General features: G+C 55.4%; 1 protein-coding gene across 1 annotated transcript in view; it reads right to left on the bottom strand.

Annotated features, from left to right (window-relative positions):
* Positions 1-294: 294 nt before the first annotated feature.
* TGM2 (transglutaminase 2) overlaps positions 295-13143 on the bottom strand; it is a 32547-nt gene continuing 19698 nt past the window's right edge. The window contains exons 7-13 of the mRNA XM_042930995.1: positions 12526-12661; positions 11727-11830; positions 9752-9994; positions 7165-7437; positions 3507-3667; positions 2807-2943; positions 295-2102 (exon numbers count right to left, since the gene is read on the bottom strand). Of these exons, the coding sequence (XP_042786929.1) occupies positions 1952-2102; positions 2807-2943; positions 3507-3667; positions 7165-7437; positions 9752-9994; positions 11727-11830; positions 12526-12661 (1205 nt within the window). The 3' untranslated portion in view covers positions 295-1951. The remainder of the gene's footprint in view (positions 2103-2806; positions 2944-3506; positions 3668-7164; positions 7438-9751; positions 9995-11726; positions 11831-12525; positions 12662-13143) is intronic.

Genomic DNA, 13143 nt, shown 5'->3' with positions numbered 1-13143 from the left:
GCTAAGGAAGAAGAAGGGCACCCCAGGCTCAGGGAATACCCATGCCAAAGCTAGAGGTGCACAGGGTCTTTTGAGGGCTTTGGGAAGTTTATCGTGACCCAAACATGATTTGTTGGGAGAAGAAGCTAGAGACAGAGCCAAATTGGGTAGAACGTCGAATGCCTGTCAAGTTTAGACCTGGGGGAGGGGCCGAGACCGATGAAAGGTTCCTAGGCAGGAGGTGGCTGGTCGCAATGCGAGTGACTTCACCTACCTCCCCTCCTCAAAAGTGTAAAAGAACCAGACCAGACCTTGTTTGAATGTGCAAAGTAAACTATTTTATTTCAGTGCTCAGTCTTTGTGGCTCAAAAGCGTTATCTACTGCCTGCCTGGAACCCTAAAGTGTTTATAAAACCAAAGAGAATTAGAGGCACATTTGTGAGAACATAGATATGTTGGCTCATTTTGTGTTTCTTTCCTATGCAAAGCAGAAAGTTCCGTGTGCAACAGCATGACTTTCTCCAAGTCCCTCGCTGGGCTTTTCCGGGGCCCTGGAGGCTGTGACCGCGCCCCAGATAGAGAATTCTCCCTCGTTCCTCTTCCTGCCCAGTCACGTGGAGAGAGCGGGGGATAAAGTCAGAGATGACAGCTCAGGGGCTCTTGGAGCTTCCTCAGGGCAGGGGCTGTACTCCTGGGCCCTAGCCCTGCCCAAAGGTGGCAGCTGAGATGCCAACCTTGTTGGTTAGTGACCAGCACAGGCAGCTAAGGTTCTCGTGAAGTCTAGGCGTTGCAGTGTGCAGGCTTGTGGGTAGGACAGGGGCCCCTGGGGCTCTTTTCCCCAAAACTGTGGTCTGAAGGAAGGTGCCTGGGCACAGACGGGGGACCCAGGCAGGGCTGGGGGCGGGGGGGTGGTCATGGTCAGGGTTTCACACTCCGAGACATCTGGTGGCCTTGGGCTCCGGGGAACCAGGGAGTAGGGCTTGCTATTATTTTCAAGGCTCAGTCCTGTAAGGCTCTGGAATCTTGCACAGGAACTGGTGCAGCCACTCCATTGCCCAGGGAGGAGCCTGAGGCCCAGAGAGGGAAGGCAGCGGCTGGCTGAACTTGGGGCTCAAACCTAGGACTCAGACCCCTCCAATTCTCCTCCTCACCTCACCCCAACTGCACCCTTTTGGATCAGGTCCCAAATGGTCCCTTTGATATTCTCAGGTCAGCGCTGGCACCGTGAACGGGAGGCCGGACTCAGAGTCAGAAGTCCTGGGCTCTGTCCCAGCGTCTTCCTACTCCCCAGCCTTGCAAATACCCCGCTGGTGCAGCATGGGCCTCCTCCCTTCTCTGGGCCCCAGTCTCTTGGTCAAGAAAGCAGCTCCCACTCGGTGATTTCCTGTGGTGATTAAATGGGTTGGGAGCCGCGTGAGCATCAGCAAGACAGGGCGTGCCCGGCACATAGTAGGCGCCTCACGATGGCGGTGGGGGGGGGGGGGACTTTTGGGCCAGGCCTGCTGGAATGTGGAGGGAACTCGGGGCTGGCCTTTCCTGGGACTCCACCTGTGCCTGCTCTGGGTCTCCCCAAGGGCTCCTGGGGCCTGTGCATCGTTTGGGATCTGGTCAGTGGGCACGGTCTCTCTTTCGCTCCAAGGGGCGCCGGGGTAAATCAAACAATAGAATGGGTAGTCAGTGGCTTTTCAGTGGCATCTGGGCTGCATAGGGAGGCATGGGTCCCCGCTCCTCCCCCACCCCAGCCCCAGGCAGCCAGTCTTGGCTCCCACTGTGGAGGCACAGAACAATCTTCACAGGTAAAGGGAGGTGGGGAACCACAAGAGGAGCCAGGAATACATTCCGTTCCAAAGAGTCCCCGCAGACTCAGGTCTGGGGCCCAAGAAGGGGCAAATTTTGCTCATTAGCTTGGAACAAAAATCGGGGTCAAGCTGGGGGCTCTCAGCTGGCTGAGGTGGGGCCGGGCACCCGGCCCCTAGGCGGGACCAACGATGACGTTCCTGAAGCCTTTCACGGCCTTCAGCTTGTCGCTCTCAAAGTTCACCACGAGCTTGTGGCGGCCCACGTGGAGTGGCAGCAGGTCCACCCTCACCTTGGCTTCCTCCCCCGCCTCCACGGGGTCCGGGCTGTGGAGGGAACGAGCAAGAGGGTGAGGACGGGGGGAGGGCCCGGGCTGGTCCCCGTGGCGGGGTCAGGCCAGGGATGACATGCGTCTACTGAGAACTTTGCACGGAGCCTCGTGCACGTACGATGAGAATAAAACAGGCCCCACTCTCCTCTCTCTAAGAGCCTGGGCCATCTGCTTCTTGCGTGAAGAGGGGCCCGTGTGTGTGTGTGTGTGTGTGTGCGCGCGCTTGGGGGTAAGAGTGGGTATGCTCGGCGGGCCACACGTGTGAAAATGCACTGAGCCGTACGTACGTGATTTGTGTTATTCACTGCGTGTCAGTTACGTTGCACCAGAAAAGTAAAAATACAGTGTCTACGCTCACGTGCACATATGCAAATATGTCCCTATGAGGATTCACCCACAAGGGCACACGGGTACACGTTCAAGGTGAATGGAGGACCCGTGTGTCCAGAGGCGGGCGCTTAGTGACTGAATGTGTTACCAGTTGAGGTTCGTGAAGACGCGGGCCTGGAAAGCAGCTAGAGGGGTGTGGGTGCTCAGAGAGGGTGCAGGGGTGGCAAGTGGCCCTAAGGGGGTTGGGAGTGGACACGCGGGTGTGTGGGAGATGAGAGGAGGGAGCTATAGGGCAGGGCGGCCCCCCCCCCCTCCATTAGCACCTGCCCTGTGCTCCCAGGCCCCCAAGCTGGAGTGACCGGTCCTTACATCTCCACGACCTTCTGCTCCTCGGTCAGGCCGGCCCCCTCCACGGTGAAGATACAGTTTGACAGGGGCGTGGTGAGCGGGTTCCGCAGGGACACCTCAGCCACCAGCTTGCGTTTCTGCTTGGGCTCGCCCAGGATCTGGAAGAGGGTACAGGACAGGTGTCAGGGGCAGCACCGAGGGAGAGGGGCCCAGCGCCCCTCCAGGGCAGGCAGAGCCCCGGCTGGGCCATCTCTGCATTCGCTGCAATTTGGCTCCTTGTTCGATTGAGCTCTGGCATGATCACTCCCCGCCTCTGTGCCTCAGTTTCCTCATCTAGGAAACATGGATATTGGTACCTGCCCAGGTCTCCTTCACAGACCGGCAGCGAGGCTCCACACGACTTGGGGGGATATGTAAAGTGCCTCCCTTGTTCTAGGGTCTGTGCTTTTCCCTGCCCCACCAGGGCCCCGGGGCCTGGGGATCTTACCTTAGGAGTTTAGCTTTCAAGGGTCCATGGTTCTGAGATCCCTAAATCCCACCACCCTACCACTCTGGGATTCTAAGATTCATTTCTAGAAGTCTGCGTCCCAAATTCTTTTGGCTTCACGATGCTTTCCTTTGACGAAGTTAGGATTTGAGGAAGCCCCGGGCATCAGAGATCTTGGGATCCTGTCCTGGGGCCCCGCCCATCCCCCCACACCCTGCCCAGCCAAGCCCTTACCCGGATCTTGATTTCTGGATTCTCCAGGTAGATGTCCCTCTCAGCTAGCAGGTAGCTGTTGACAGCCGGCTCAGTGAGGAGTCCCCGCACCTTGATGAGGTTTGACTCGGTCAGGCAGTCACAGTATTTCTCGTAGAGAATTCGAAGGGGAATGCTCTTCTCTGCAGGAGGGGACAGGGGAGAGCACTCGTGACTGCTGAATCATGGCCCCCACCTCTCCGACAGCATCTTCACAAGGCACAGAGAATGGAAAGAATGTGCTTGAGGCCACATAACTAGTGAACGAATGGGCAGATCCCCCCCCTTCCCCCACCTGCCCGAGCTGTGGGGTTCCCAGGGAGGAGCTGGGCGGGGTCGGTGCAGGCAGAACGGCTGAGAACGGCTGGTAGGGAACGTGTTGGAGCTCCAACGGGCCTGGGTTCTAATCTCGCCTCTGCGCCTTTGCTAACTGGCGATGCCGGGCAAGTTGCTTCACCTCTCGGGACCTCAGTTTCCCTCCATGAAGTTGGTGGGATTGCACCCATTTTACAGATGAAGAAACACTTGTGCCAGTAAGGAAGCCCCGGCTCAGCTCGGCCGCTGACTGGCTGTGTGAGCCCGGGGAGGTGACTTCCCCTCTCTGTTCTTCTTCTGTTCCCCGGGACAGCGGCACCGGCTGGGAGGAGCTAAGGGCAAAAGTCATTTCAGAGCAAAAGCCACACAGTGATGACGAGATGAGAAAGAAGCCAGCTGGGCCGACGCTTCCCTCGGCAGCGAGGTGAAGTGTAGTTTCTAGCCCCATTTCTCTGACGCCACTGAGGCACCAGGGCACTAGGGGTCGGCTTGTGGGAGGCAGGCAAGAACAGTGCGAGGAGCCCAGGGCTGAGAATCCACAGGCTGGTCCACTGAATGCTTGTCCTTTCATCGCAGAGAACCGTGGCCATCCTTTTCCACTCCCCCTGTGAAAGGGCAGCGCTGGAGGGCCGGGCTTCGGGCTTGGGGCTTGGGGCTCAGGGGAGCCCAGCCAACCTCTCCTCGCTGGCTGTCGCAGGGCCACGATGGGAGATGCCGCTGTGTCTGTTCCCGCCATCTGTCCCCTCCCTCCCCCACTAGGCTCCAGCCAGTCTCGGAACTTTTTATACATCTGAGTATTGCCTCATCAATTGCACATTGTTTCTCTCTCCGTCCACTCGCTTTATACTTCTCAACCTTTCTTGCTTAGGGGCACTTTACGTTCCGTGCGGCAAACCAGGGTCATGTACTATAAATAGAAGGTAACTGGCAAAAATGAATACAAGCCAAGTCATGCTTGTTCGGTTCCGGCTAGGTATTCTTGTCTACCGAGGGCTCTGGCGGAGACCCGAGATGGGCGAGGGTTGGGGGGCACTGGGCCCAGGAGCACCGCTGAGACATTCCCTGCAGGGCATCCGTAGGACTGTGAGGGCCCGACAGACAACCACCTTCTCCCTGCCAGTTAAGGTCTAGGCTCCAGCGTGCCCCGCGCCCCAGCTGCTCAATCCCAGGGTGAATCGGCCCCAACCTCTGAGCGGATGACGTGGGGGAAGAAACCCCAGCCTTCTGCCAAAAAAGACAGAAGGAGTGAAAATCCCTGGGTCAGGGCCTGGTGGAACTGACTGGAAACTCTGGAAAGGTACACAGGAAAGAAGGAAAACACTGCCCTCCAGGAACTTAGAGGACGTGGTCCCAACTGTTGACTTTTCCAGAAGGCTGAAGCTAGGGTGGGACCAGGGACCAGGGCCTTGGCCTTGGGCCAGATAATGGCTGAGAGAAGAAAACCTGTGTGGTCAGTCTCAGTCATTCCTTACATGACTTGCCCTGTTCTAGAAGGTACTTTGGGCGTGGTCACAGAGGCCACAGCGGCTGCACTCCCAGTGACCCACCTGGAGGGGAGAGGGGAGGAGAGAGAGGGCGGGTGGGGGCAGGAAGGGGAAGGGAGAGAAGCATGCAAGGAGGCAAGGGTGGGGATGACTGGATTCTGTTCCCTGTCCTGCGTCTGGTTTCCTGTCCATTAATTAGCACATGGAAAGTCCCTAGATCTTATCATCAAAGAATAACAAGCAAGGCGGCCAAAGTGTGGGGTCACCAAAGCGGCTATCTCCAGCTGAGCTTGGCATTGGAGGCCTCGGTCAGGCACCCTAGACTGGGCCTGCAGCCTGAGGGCAACACACAGGGCCTCTCCTCTCCTCCCCCCCTCCCCCACTCCCCGTTGCAGGCTGTGCCCCTCACGGAGCGGGAGGGTCTCCGAGGCGGGATGGACCTCTCTGTTGTGACCACATCCCCAGGATGATGAGAAACACCGACAGGCTTGGCTGAGCTCTGGAAGAACAATGCTCCAGGGGCCCAGATGGTAACTGGGAGGCAAAGGGTGACTCAATAGGAAGGAAGTTATTCTGGCATCCCTGGCCCGGGCTGCAGTTCACCTCGTGCCATACATTCCAGGAAAGACACTTCCTGCCTTTCAAGTGGTTCTGAGCATGAGAAGAACCTGACGGGTGTACGTTCACACAGAGGGGCTGGCGCGACTCTTCAAACACCAGCCAGCCTTTGTGCGAGTGGGGAACTTGATGCCTGGAACGGAGAAGACAAATACCCAGGAGCCCACGGCCCATTGACAGAATGGTGGGGACCAGAACTCGGGGGTCCTGGTCACGGCACAGGGATGGACCCCTGCCCCCGACACTCGGGGCCCGGATGCAGAGGTGAGGGCTGGGTCCTTTGCATGCCATCAAGGCTGGCAGGGGCTCAGGACCCGTGGAGCCCGGCACTGAGGCCATCGTCTGGCACGGCAGGTGTTCAGGACAGACCCACAAGGCCTCTCTGCCTCCCCATGATCAGTTTTACACTTTCCAGGTATTTCCTGAGCACAGGGTCTCCTTCAGTCCTCACAGTGGCCCATCGGGAGCGACGTGTTACTGACCCCCTGACTGATGAGTATGATTGGAGGCTCAGAGAGCATGCTCACCCTGTCCAAGCTTGTACATCTAGAAGGTGGGGGAGGCCAGGGGCAAAGCCAGGTCCGGCTGGCCTCGGAACATGTGTTTGGGCAGCCGTGAGTGTTGGGGCCCAGCTCCGGTGCCATTGGCTCTGCCCCTGAGGGCTTCACCCATTCTTAGGGACCCTGATAGACGGTCTGCTCTGGGCGTGAGTCTCCAGGAGTGCCTATGGGGGACCCAAGATATAGAAACCAGGAGGTGGCACTGTTTGGAGGGCCAACCCCCTGAACAAGCTGGCAGATAAAGAGGAGACCGGGAGGTGCTCTCAGGGGCCGTGGCACGGGCAGTACTGGAGGCAGAGGGAAGGAATTAGCTGGAAGCAGGCAGTAGAGAGTCCGGGAAAGCAGTCGAAGGTCACGTGAAGATGAGACGGGACAAAACAGTACAGTTGCTAAGAGCACGGGTTCAAGCCCCAGTCCTGTCACTCCCTAACCGTGTGGCCTCGGGAAAGCTGCTTCACCTCTCCGTGCTCAGTCTTCTCACCTGAAAAATGCGGGAATACAAGAAGCCACCTCCGATGAAGAATGAAATGGGTTGCTAGTTACAAAGTACTCGGGCAGGGCCTGACCCAGGGGAAGAAAACCGCACACGCCCAGCGCTCAGGATGCGACCTCGTGCCTTGCGGGTGGGTGGTCAGTAAGTGCTCCAGGAACATAGGGCCTTACCGGAGAAAGGCGCCAGGGAGAGGTTGAGCAGGTCCTTGGTGCCGCACTCGGGCCCCAGGATCCCGTTGTAGCTGACGGTGCGGGCACAGAGCAGGAGGCGGCAGGTGTGCTCCTCGGAGGTGTTGTTGGTGATGTAGGCGAAGACGTCGAAGTCGCTACCCATACTCATGCTCTGACTCACGCGGATCCGCATGGCCAGCCCGGTGTTCTCTTTATCAGTCAGCTTGTTCAGGTGGTTGGCCCTCTTGAAGGCCTCTCTCTCCTCTGGCGACCCTGTGAGGAGGGAGGAGAGAGCTCCGTTAGAGCTGAAATAAGGACCAAGGATAAGGAGGCTGGCACAGGGCAGGCCGACGTTCAGGGTCCTGGTGACTCAGAGCAGCCACAAGGAGCCCCTTGTCTACATTTCTGCGCCAGGAGGATGAAAGAGTATTTTATTTACTTCCCACAAGTAAACTCCTATACATCCCTCAAGACCCAGCCCCAAATCCTCATCCCCACCCCCCACCTCCTCCAGGAAGCCTTCTCCGACCGCTCTTTCCGCAGGATGAGTGAATCACAACATCTTCTGGAGTCTCACGGGTACCTATTGCCTATCATGCTTTTTATTTTATTTTTTTTTTAAATTTTTTTTTTTAACATTTATTTATTTTTAAGACAGAGAGAGACAGAGCATGAACGGGCGAGGGGCAGAGAGAGAGGGAGACACAGAATCGGAAGCAGGCTCCAGGTTCTGAGCCATCAGCCCAGAGCCTGACGCGGGGCTCGAACTCACGGACCGCGAGATCGTGACCTGAGCCGAAGTCGGACGCTCAACCGACTGAGCCACCCAGGCGCCCCACCTATCATGCTTTTTAAAAAAAAAAAAAAATTTTTTTTAACGTTTCTTCATCTTTGAGAGACAGAGCGTGAGCAGGGAAGGGGCAGAGAGAGGGAGACACAGAATCCGAAGCAGGCTCTGGGCTCCTAGCTGTCAGCACAGAGCCCGACGCGGGGCTTGAACTCACAAACCGTGAGATCATGACCTGAGCCAAAGTCAGACGCTCAACCGACTGAGCCACCCAGGCACCCCTATCATGCTTTTTATTTAACCAAGTTGCTTTCTCTTTATGTACTTGCCCTCTTGAGCTGCTCAAAGACGAAGAGTGTATTTTACTTATCTTTTTGCCTTACCCAAAGCCTATGACAGTGCTCGGTGGGTAGTAAACAGTAATACAATGCAAACTTTCTCCCCTCCAAGTGTTTGCACAGGGATTACTTCTGCCTGAGATCTTTTGCCTCCCTTTCCCTACCTGTGGAGCTCCCCTTCTTGGTGCGCTATTTACTCCCCCCCGCCCCCGCCCCCCCCCCCTCCCGCCGCCGGGTCCTTTTAGGTTTGTCCCCAGTGTCGCTGGGTGCGTATCTATGTCTCCTATCCAACCATCAGCTCTAGACCTTTCAGAGACCAGGGAAAGCACCTTTTCCTTCTGTTTTGTCCCTTCCGGCTAAGGCATGGCCATTTATCACCCACACCCCCAGCCAGCCCTAGAAAGTCCGTGGGAGTCAGATGGAGGCAGGGGCAATGGTGTCTGTGACCTCTGTGAAGACACCCTGTGCTTGGCACACAGTAGATGCTTAGAAAACATCTACTGTGTTGAACTGGCTGTTGGATGTGCTCAAAAGCAATTTTCAACATAAGCTGTGTTCTTTTTTGCCTCTACTGATTTAACATGAGATGCAGAAAGCAGTTTCCTCTTTGTCTCTGACGGAAGCTCTCTAAGTTTCTCTTGCTTCATTTCTCTCTCCTTACCCATCTATTGTCACACTCACCTCCCCAGCCGTGTGTGAAATACTGCATGAATAAACACTACAGAGTTCCTGGAATCTCTCTTCCTTGGCCCTCTGGACTTTCAAGCCTCTCTAGGCCAGATATGTTGCAATTAAAAAAAAAAAAAAGTGGGATTTGCCCATTTTCAGTTTGTAGATGCCACTATGATAAATACTGTTAATAAACAGCACAGACGTCATTAATTTTGCTGTTCAGATGCATGCCTCTCCTACATAACTGTCATCCCTTCAGATTTATTTGAGTCAAACCAGCCAAAAAAGCCAGGCTTAAAAAACCAAATGGAATGCTTTTATGGAATACAGAATTCTTTTCCTAAATGAATAATCGTCTACCACTGTCTCCCAGAGTGCTTTTTCCTTTTTTAAAGTTTTTTTTTAAATTTTTATTGATTTTTGAGAGAGAGGGGGTAGGAGGGGAGGGGCAGAGACAGAGGGGGACAGAGGATCCGAAGGGGGCTCTGCGCTGAGAGCAGTGAGCTCGACGCGGGGCTCAAACCCGTGAACCACAAGATCGTGACCTGAGCCAAAGTCGGATGCTCAACCGACTGAGCCACCCAGGTGCCCCCCCGGTGTGCTTTTTTTTTTTTTTTTTAAGAAAAAAAGTAAAATGGAGAGTAACCCATAGGTCATTATCGTACACAGGCTGCCAAAGAAAACGCAGGCGCACGCACGTGTGCGCGTGCCCACGCAAGCCCGCTGGCTGGTGAAATGAGCTGCTTGTGTGCAAGGCGGTGCTGAAGGCTCCGAGGAGCAGGGCACCTACCCTCCGGGTACTTGTAGGTGTCGGTGATGTCCTGCCGCTGGTCACGGCCCACGCTCTTAGTGCTGATCTTCAGCCCCACGACCAGGGAGTGGTTGATGGACTTGTGCATGGACCCATCTTCCTGCCGGATCCAGTCCACCACGTCGGCATTGACCTCAGCAAAGACAAAAGGCGCGTCGTACTTGGTGCTCAGGTCGCCCTCCTTGATGGCACGCACTGGAACGGGCCCACAGCAGTATGTCCCTGTTTGGGGGGAGGAGGGGAGACGGTGGGCTGAGTGGGGGGGGGGGGAGGGGAGGCGGGGGGGAGTGGCACCCTCTCAAACCTCCCACATTTCAACCACATGTAGCAAAGAATCCCAAGACCATCCAGCCCTTTGACTCAGGGACTCCATCTCTGGGAAGGCAGCAGTGACTAAGAATGAAGAGTGGAGACTCTGGAGCCGGCCCGGCCTCTGGGGTTCAAATCTCAGCCGGTCTCTTGTTAGCTGTGTGACCTTGGGCAAGTTACTTCCCTTCCCTAAGCCTGTTTTATGTGCGGATATTTGTACCCAGCTAATGAGGATTTGCATATGCTAAATGCCATGTAAGGGTCTGATAAATAAAATAGAAGCGTGTCGCCAGGCGTCCCGAGGCGATGAGGGAGCCACACGGCAGAAGGCAGTGTGTCTGTCTTGATTCCTGCCCACGCAGAGACCTGTAGCCAGGGACCAACAACATTCTCGGGGAGGGCACGTTGACCGAATGAACAGGAGAGCCGGGTGTTTATCTCCGTGGGGTTTACAACTGCTTCTGACCGTTCAACGCAGTTAAAGGTTGAGGGCTAGAGGCTGGGTAGCTATACCACAGTATATCCATTCGACGGAACGCAGCAATATTAATTTAAAACTAAAATCACCAAAAACTCTCTGATCGAGAAAGGCCGGCGATATACAGAGAAGTGATGGAACCAAGACAAAAGGCCACGTGCAGCCCGAGATCTTAATGCAGGGACCAAAGGACCCCCAAAGCGCTGCAAACAGAATTCAGAGGCCCGTGAACTTGGATGGGAAAAAATCACATCTTTATCTTCACTGAATTCTGATAACACTTCCTTCGATTGTGAAAGCAGACAAACCATCGTCTTAGATGCACTTATGACTTGTCAGCCATAAGGACCACAGATATTTATATCTCGCTTTATAGTTGTCATAGATAACTGGAAATATCACTTCTATGCATCTCTACCAGTACATAATGGACCTTACTATCTCCACCCCTAGATCTTGTTATGTGAGGCATATATTATTATATCATAAATTTATTTTTAAAAAACGTTGATAACTCTGTCTCGGTGTAATTGCTTTTCTTTGTTACCCTGGGTCATATATTCTATGCATTTAAAAATATGCTTCTGAGGGGCGCCTGGGTGGCTGTCGGTTAAGTGGCCGACTTTGGCTCAGGTCACGATCTCGCGGTCTGTGAGTTTGAGCCCCGCGTCGGGCTCTGTGCTGACGGCTCAGAGCCTGGAGCCTGTTTCCGATTCTGTGTCTCCCTCTCTCTCTGCCCATCCCCCGTTCATGCTCTGTCTCTCTCTGTCTCAAAAATAAATAAACGTTAAAAAAAAAAATTCGTTCTGTCTCTCTTTCTCCCTCTTTCTTTCCCTGTCTCTCTCTCTCCCTCACACACACATACACACGAGTATATAATAGAAAATTACTAGAAGCTGTGTGTGAACGTTAATGATACTTCCTCTGCGGGGGAAGAGGACAAAGATGCGATTTGATTTTTTTTTCTTTGTGCCTTTTCATAATCTCTGTTTGCCACAACGTGTGTGAATTACATACACGGTCAACGGAGGGCCCCCACCCTCGTGCGGGCTAGTCAGGGGTCTCTGGAATCAGCCACACTGGGGTTAGCGCCGGCCAAGTGACTGTGGGGGAGTCCTCCCCAGGACTCAGTTTCCCCGCCTGGGGAAGAGGGCCACACCCACCCACCTTCGCTCTTCTCCTGGGGCGTGGGGTCGAGGGCCTGCCACCCCTCGTAGCCCGGCTGCAGGTCTGGCCTGCTCATCCATGACTCCACCCAGCAGTGGAAGTTCCTGTTGGGGAAACGAGGCGAACGTTGGCCAGGACTCAAACTCAGACTTTCACTGTCACCTCCCGCGGGCAGTCCACACTTGCCTGTCCCAAGCTGAACCCAGGGTGTCCCCGACACCCTTCTTTGCTTTTCCTCCCCTGGGCCCTAGCCAGGTGCTCGCTGCTACCCCGGAGTCACTGTCATCGCCCCCTCCCACAATCCTCCGCTTTCGGTGGCTCCTCTAGTCCAGCTGATGGGACCTCCTCACTTCTCTGCTGTCCCTTCTTTTCCAGCCCAAGGGCTCTGCCCCGGTTCAGGCCTCATCCCTGTGCACCTGGAACACACCCCAGCCTCCTTCTGTCAGCTTCTCTGGTGTCATCTGTGTCCCTCTCCAAGTATGAAGACTTTGGTGACAACCTGTTGCACCTGTTGCCTTGGGAGGCAAGCCCAGACCCCCTAACCTGGCATTCCAGACTCCTGACAACCCAATCCCCTGACACCTTTTCATGCACTTCATGACTTTCCCTCCTCTTGGCCTTTGCTCCTGCTGGGGCCCTACCTGGAGAGCCCTCCCCAAGTCCTGTTCCCCCTTGTCCAAATACTGTTCAACTTTGAAACCCAATTCAAATGTGACCTCCTCCGAGAAGTCTTCCCGGCTTTCCATTCTGCGGGACCCTCCCCAATGGGCTCTACCCCTGACCCTGGGCCCCAGCTCACCAGATCATCTCGCTCTTGTCACCCTGGATCTCCCCAAACTCGTTGCGGAAGTACTCGATGAGCAGGTTGCTGTTCTGGTCGTGGGCCGAGTTATAGTTGGTCACCACTCGGGTGGGGATGCCGAGGCACCGCAGCACTAGGGTGGGAGGAGGATGTGATGGAGAGAGGGATTAGGCTCTGGGGACATCTGCCCTGCTTTGGGCCTCCACATGCCCATCTGTATCCCAGGCAGCATTGTACCCATTGTCTAGGTAGTGAGAGCGGGCGTCATCCCCTCAGCTGGATGGTGGTGCCCACCTCGCCGGTCACCCCATGTCCGCTCTGACTCTTCACATCACAGCTAACAGAAGAAGACCCCAAAATGCAAGTCTGACATCAACACTCCCCTGCTAAGCCTTTGATGTCTCCCTATGGCCGCTGAGGTCAAGGCCAGACTTCGGGCTATGGCCTTTGGCCGTACAAGGTTTGGCCCCTGACCGCCTCCTGCACACTTCGCTCCGGTCACACTTGCTGTCCCTCCGGCACTCTCTACACTCCCGCCAGCCACAGGGCATTGGCATATGCTGTTCCCTCAGCCTGGAAGGCCACCCGCCAGGTTTAGATTGTTTCATTTGCATT

This window comes from Panthera leo, chromosome A3, assembly GCF_018350215.1.
Source record: "Panthera leo isolate Ple1 chromosome A3, P.leo_Ple1_pat1.1, whole genome shotgun sequence".
Lineage (NCBI taxonomy): Eukaryota > Metazoa > Chordata > Mammalia > Carnivora > Felidae > Panthera > Panthera leo.
This window is presented reverse-complemented; position numbering and strand designations above follow the sequence as displayed.